This window comes from Trichechus manatus, unplaced genomic scaffold (assembly GCF_000243295.1).
Source record: "Trichechus manatus latirostris isolate Lorelei unplaced genomic scaffold, TriManLat1.0 scaffold00004, whole genome shotgun sequence".
Taxonomy (NCBI): domain Eukaryota; kingdom Metazoa; phylum Chordata; class Mammalia; order Sirenia; family Trichechidae; genus Trichechus; species Trichechus manatus.
Window position 1 is genome coordinate 12,059,204 of NW_004443940.1, and position 6,743 is coordinate 12,065,946.

The 6,743-nt window shown below is 47.4% G+C and overlaps 1 protein-coding gene across 1 annotated transcript in view; it reads left to right on the top strand.

The window, feature by feature from the left end:
* The window catches only part of ADD2 (adducin 2), a 59,510-nt gene extending 53,010 nt beyond the window's left edge, over window positions 1-6,500 (top strand). Inside the window, exon 15 of the mRNA XM_004369374.2 lies at window positions 5,297-6,500. Coding sequence (XP_004369431.1) covers window positions 5,297-5,604 — 308 coding nt within the window. The 3' untranslated portion in view covers window positions 5,605-6,500. The remainder of the gene's footprint in view (window positions 1-5,296) is intronic.
* Window positions 6,501-6,743: the final 243 nt, after the last annotated feature.

Consider the following 6,743-nt stretch of genomic DNA (forward strand, 5'->3'; position numbering starts at 1 on the left):
TCCTGTGGGTGTTCTTGATTGCATTGCGGCATGAGTGCCTGCCCCTTGTGTCAGTATAGGTCATAGATCCTAGCTTTTTTTCCTGAGGTTTTAGTGAATCTTTATATGGCTTCCCTGTGCAATGACATGAAGCTGCCTCATCAGAATGGAAGTGAAAACAGTACATGGCAATCACCAATTCCCCACGTGTTTGGTATATAATCACGATCAGTCTAGTAGACCTTAGGTTCAGAAGCAAGCCGCCAAATCCTGTTTCTAGGCTCTCCTTTGGTGTCTCTCCTGTTGCAAAGAGAGGACCTCCCTAAGCTGAAGGACTGGGTCCAGCAGCTGCCTGCTTGCCCCTGAGATTAGCCCAGGTGGGCCAGGTTCCTCAGGCCAGGGTAGGAAAGCAGCCTTGCTCCTTGAAATAGGTAAGGTCCATATTCCTTCCTCACATCCTCACCCCAATGAACCAGCACAGAAGAGCGCAGATACTGATGTGAAGCAAGGGCGTCCTCTGTGTAACCTTCATCTGCCTTACTTGGAAAAAGCCAGGGAACCCCTACTCGGCAGTAGCAATAAATATGACTCAAGCATGTTGTCACTGAGTTGAACAATAGTTGTCCAGAGGAGTAAAAGACAGAGTTTCTGCCCTGAATGGTCTACTTGGATGGTAAATGGGCTCTTAAAAAAAAAAAACAAAACACAAATGACACATGCAAGTGTAAAATGAGTATATGGATACTAGGTTTAGGGAAGTACAGCCAGGATGGTGAGACTTTGTCTCGTGTACTTCGGACATGTTATCAGGAGGGATCAATCCCTGGAGAAGGACATCATGCTTGGTAAAGTAGAGAGTCAGCGAAAAAGAGGAAGACCCTCAATTAGATGAATTGACACAATGGCTGCAACAGTGGGGTCAAACATTGCAGCGGTTGTGAGGATGGTGCAGGACTGGACAGTGTTTCATTCTGTTGTACGTAGGGTCGCTATGAGTTGGAACCAACTTGACTGCACCTAACAACAACAACAGCAGGCTTAGAGAAGGGCAAGATCATTTCTGGATGTCATGGAAGGCTGCACAGATAGTGTAGCTTGAGTCAGACCTTGGGGAGATATGTACTTGGACTGGCAGACAGGAGTAGAGCGGGCTGTCCGGGGGTGGTGACCAGGAAGCTGGGGGAATGGGCATTCCTGGCAGGAGATATTAGAGGACTGAGAGACAGTGAGTGACTAGAGGCTATGGGATAATGAGAAATGTAGTCTGAGAGGCAGAGTGTCTAAGCTGTCTACAGAACCCTCTCTTTCTCCCTCCAGCCTCAGAAAGCCTTTTAGCTCTTTGTTGCCCAACCCACAGGGGTCTGGAGGTGGAGCCCGGCTTCCAGTTCCAGTCTTGCTCCCAATTACCAGCTCTCCAGAGGCCCTCAGCTAGCTGACCACCATCCCTGGACAGAAGCTCCCATTTCCCAGCCTCTATCCCACCCCACCCACCCCACCCCCCTGGCCGCTAGTCCCAAAGCCACAAGTGCCCCACTCAGGAGAGAAAGTTAATGGTTCTTTTTAGAGGGCACTGGAAGGCGAGCTTCCATCTGCCCCTAGCGCCTGGGGTCCTCCCTAGCCTGGTCAGCCCCACACCTAGCCGAAGACTAGTTAAGAACTTTGTGCAGTCCTCACCTTAACTCTACGGTGCTGCTAACAGAGAAGGGGTCGAGGGCCCTTACAAAACAAAAAACAAAAAAACAAACCCATTCCAACTCAGGGGGCCCTCAGAGCTGGTCCTTAATACTTCCCAGGGGCCCCTTCCTTTGGCCATCAGAACCCTCTAGCTGTCTGTGTCCCCTATAGCTGAGGGAATGTAACCTCACTTTGGAAACTGGCTCCTCTAAGGCTCATTGTGCCTCCACTAGAACCAGTTTCTATTCGGTGTTACTCCCCAAAACAATTCACCATATGGGAGCTCTCCAAGATCCTGGTGGACACAGTGGTATGGCCCTTGCATTCTGAATGGTGAGAAGAACCTTGAGTGCTGCCCTCCTAAGCCAAGACACTGACTGGGGGTTAAGGCTATAGCTTAGGTTGACAAGCAAGGCAGGCAGAGATGAAGGGACATGTATGAAGGGTGCCATTAGGATGAGGGCTACCATTACCACCAGGGTAGGAAATGACCCATGGACAGAAAGTGGGACCCGTCTTATCCACAATTGTGTTCATGGAGCTAGAAGGAAAGTACTATAATCAACTTGGTTTGGGGTAGGATGAAATCATCTTTGTCATCTACCCAAATCATTTTTGGTTTGGGAGGGAAGGTGCCAAGGGTCAAGCTTAAGACACATGCCCTAATGCAGGGACCTGCAGATTGAAGTTGCAGAACCATTGGGTACAAGAGCCAAGAAAAATGAAAGTGAGGACAGGGGAGTAGATGCAGGAGATAAGGGCCAGCATTCCGGGCCGGCGTTTGTTTTCATGCATGGATCCATTTCTGTTTAGAAGGCTCAGACTGGGACAGACAAGAAAAAGATGAGATGATTTCATTGGATGTTCATCTATTTGCTCATATTCAACCACAAATACTTTCCACAAACATTTTCTGAGTGCCTTGTATGAGCTAATTATATAGATAATTAGATACAGTCCTGCTCTCGCGTATTTTAGTTTATAGGGATAGATGTTGTTAGCTGCCATTGAGTCAGCTCTGACTCATGGAGACCTTATGTATATCAGAATGAAAGATTGCCTGGTCCTATGCTGTCTTCATGAAATGAAAACCCTATTAGGGAACATAACAAAAAAAAAAAAAAAAAAACCAGACCCATTGCTGTTGAGTCAGTTCTGACTCATCATGACCCCATGTGTTGCAGAGTAGAACTCTATAGGGTTTTCTTGGCTATAATCTTTACAGAAGCAGATCACCAGGCTTTTATTTCATGGTGTCCCTGGGCAGGTGCAAGTTGCCAACCTTTAGGTTAGTGGTTGAGTGCAAACCATTTGGGCCACCCAGTGACCTACAGGGGGAGATGTTGTTGTTGTTGTTGTTAGGTGCCGTCGAGTCGATTCCAACTCATAGCAACCTCATGTACAACAGAATGAAATGCTGCCTGGTCCTGCACCGTTCTACAATCGTTGTTATGCTTGAGCCCATTGTTACAGCCACTGTGTCAATCCATCTCGTTGAGGGTCCTCCTCTTTATCACTGACCCTCTACTCTACCAAGCATGATATCCTTCTCCAGGGACTGGTCTCTTCTGATAACATGTCCAAAGTATGTGAGACGATGTCTCACCATCCTTGCTTCTAAGGAGCATTCTGTCTTCTAAGTGGGAGATAGGCATATATAAAACAAGTGTGATAGTTTTACAGTTGCTATGATGGAAGTTTATATAGAAGACCAGAAAGGAAGGAGTGATACATTCTACCTGGAAGTGGAGATGGAGAGTCAGGAAAGACCCAAGCTGATTCACTCTATGGGGCAAGGGTTGGGGACACAGAGGAAAGAGAAGGGCTTTCTAGACAGAGGGAAACAGGAGAAGATGACAGGGAAGGATGCAGGCACCAGAGGGTTGATGAGGCCAAATAGCAGGTGAAATAGGAAGAGGAGAGTGGACAGATAGAAGGTTGTGATCATGCTGGTTTACTGCATTCAAGAGCACTTCCCCTGATGGCCCAGGAGTAAGTACATGGGGATGAGAGGAAGGACTGTAGGAGTCAAGGACACTGAACTTGAAGCTTTGAGAACTTTCAAGCTAAGCTTCTGAATGGTGACAAGACATGGACTGGACAGAGGAAAGAGTGGGAGCCAGAGGCCAAAGGTGCTAAGAGGAAGCTAGTCCTCGAAAGTCACCTGGGAGAGGTCGCTGACTTGCCTCAGCCCGGTTCTGAAGTTATAGAACCTGTTAACCTATTGCCATCGAGTCGATTCTGACTCACAGCAACCCTGTAGGATGGAGTAGAACTGCCCCGTAGGGTTTCCAAGGAGCGACTGGTGGATTTGAACTGCCAACCTTTTGGTTAGTAGCTGAGCTCTTAACCACTGTGTCACCAGAGCTCTGAAGTTACAGACTTCCTTATAAGGAGATCTTGCCCCGGTAGTTAAACTAGCCCTTTCTAACTGTCCGCAGCTTTTCCTGTCCCATCCTCCGTGTAACCAGACATTTTTTCAGTCTTGACCCCTGTCAAGAACCCTAGTCTTTTCCTAAAACTTATTTCTTTGCCATTTCTTCTGTAATCACCCCTTTTACCTTCCTCTATTAACCACATTCCTGTACAGTAGAGTGTGCCAGAGTTCCTTCTTGTGATGTCATCTCATATACACACGTGTGCGCTTCTCTCACACACTGTCACACATACATGTGCAAACGCACACACACGTACACAAATATGCTCCTCTCAGTTTCATTTAGTAAAAAGAACATTGGACTACAAGTCAGAGACTGCGTCTACCCGCTGTTTTACTCAGTTTGCGTACTTGTAAAATGAGGAAGAGGTAATCTAGATATCTTTACATTACTTTCTACTTTTCAAAATCTGTGATTTTATCATTTTCCCCTCTTTCCTCCCCAGGAGGGCTGCATTTCTGGGGTCTGAGAAGTCTAGCCTTGTACATGGTGGCAGTCATAACAGATCTCCTCTACTGTGAAATAAAGACTAGAGGGTCTGGTGGGCTACTGGAACAGGCCAACTGGGGTCTTTCCTGATTGGTTAATCCTATATCTCAGAAATGAGGGGATCCATGTCACTCAGGGATTTCCATCCTCCCTCTGCCTTCCCCTCTCTGCCTGCTGGGAAGATGCTCCCCATATTTCCAAAATTTCCTCTCCTATGTAGGAAATGAATGGGTTTGAAAACATGTAATTTGCCTATTTTTATTGGTGAAACTACCAGTTAGAACAGTTCTCAGGTGCCTCCATTGAGATGTCCATAATATTGCTCTCCCTTCCTGCAGCCTTTCTCCTCCCCTGTGTCTCTTCCCTCTTTCTGTGTCTAGAAAAGCTCTAAACTGAGCCTCACCTGGGGCCCCTGCTGTGTTCAGACATCAATATCTGTTTAAATTTGTAGACAAGAGCCCAGAGTCATTGACCAACTAAGGACACGTTCCCCATGACAGGCTACATGGAAGGGGCTGCAGGGTTTGGATGAGCATCCAGTCTTTCCTTCTGTCTCTGAGAGCACTGCTTGGCCCCCACCCCCTCCAGTGTCAATCTGCCCTTCCCATTACTCTAGACTTACTTTATAGAATTGCCTAGAAATGGTTCTGTTAATGCCAGGTGAAAGCTGTCACCTGAATGAAATCTTATGGGTTGTGTCTTTTTATCTTTTTTAGAAGATGCTAAGAAGACAGAAATAAGCAAACCCCCCACAGAGCCCGAAAAATACCAGTCAGAAGAGGTGGTGGTCAACGGGAGGGAGGACGAGCAGACTGCGGAGGAAATCCTCAGCAAAGGCTTGAGTCAGATGACCACCAATGCCGACACGGATGTCGATACCTCCAAGGACAAAACCGAGTCAGTCACCAGTGGTCCCATGTCCCCAGAGGGCTCACCTTCCAAGTCTCCCTCAAAGAAGAAAAAGAAATTCCGAACCCCATCCTTCCTGAAAAAGAGCAAAAAGAAGGAGAAAGTGGAGTCCTGATTCATGGCACTCACGGGCTCCCACCTGCATCCTCTCTTTCCTCCCCTCCCCTTCTCCCATCTCTGTCCCTGGAAGCACAGGGCTAAGGAGGGGTAAAATAGGACCCTGGATCACACTCTGAGGGGAATCTTAGAGATCACCCAGCCAACCCCTCATTTTACAGTTGCCCCAGAGAAATCAGGTGATTTGCCGAAGGTCACACAGCTGGTTAGCGGCAGAGCCTGCACTAGAATTCAGGTCTCCTGACTCCCAGTCCAGTGCTCTTTCCACTACACAACACTGCCTAGTTGTGGGCCACCTTTGTGAGGATGTTGCCCATTCATCTGAGCCCAGGGCATGAAGGCCAGAAATGGGTCACAAGCTCTCACAGGCTCAGGCTAAATCAGAGAGGTTAAGGCTTCCGCTGAGCAAGATTCACTTTCTTTGAGAGAATCCAATCTCCAGCTGATGGAGAAATGACCATGTTTAGAAGCCTTTCTTCTTTTTTCTATTTAGGGTCCTGCCCTGCTGCTCAAAGTAACCATACAATTGACCCCTATAACAGAAGTTAATATTTGCTCCCAAGGGCTGATGGCTTAGCTTGTACTTCCCCAACCACTGACCCTGAGCTTTCTTCATGGAACCTCTTGAGTGACAGGTGGAGAGTTGTAAGAGTTGACAGACATAAGGGAAGGCCAAGTCAGACTAAGCATTGGGGATGGCTTAATTGATGTAAGGTGCCAGGAACTTGACCCATTCCAATTGTGCATCTCAGGCACTTCAAAATTAAACCAAATTTAGCATAGAAGAAAAGTTTTCTTATGCTCAGGGCATAAATTTGGGGAAATTTGGATTCCCTGTTGGCTTTGGGTTATATAAGGAAGATCAGAGCAGCAAGAGAATACTAAGCCTTTCTGGCTTTGCATGACGCACAGAGCAATGCGGCTGTACATGGTTTCCTTGCTCTTGTCCTACAGTCAGGTGTCCCTGGCCTTAAACCCACAACCATTTGCTCACAGACCAGAACTGGTGTCCTCCTGCCCTCAGCACCTTGACCTTGGGTCCTTTGGGGTTTTGACTCTCACTCTGGTCTAGCAGAGGAGGATCAGAGATGAGCTCTTCAGGATTAATCTGTTTGGACCAGCTATCAGAGAAATGCT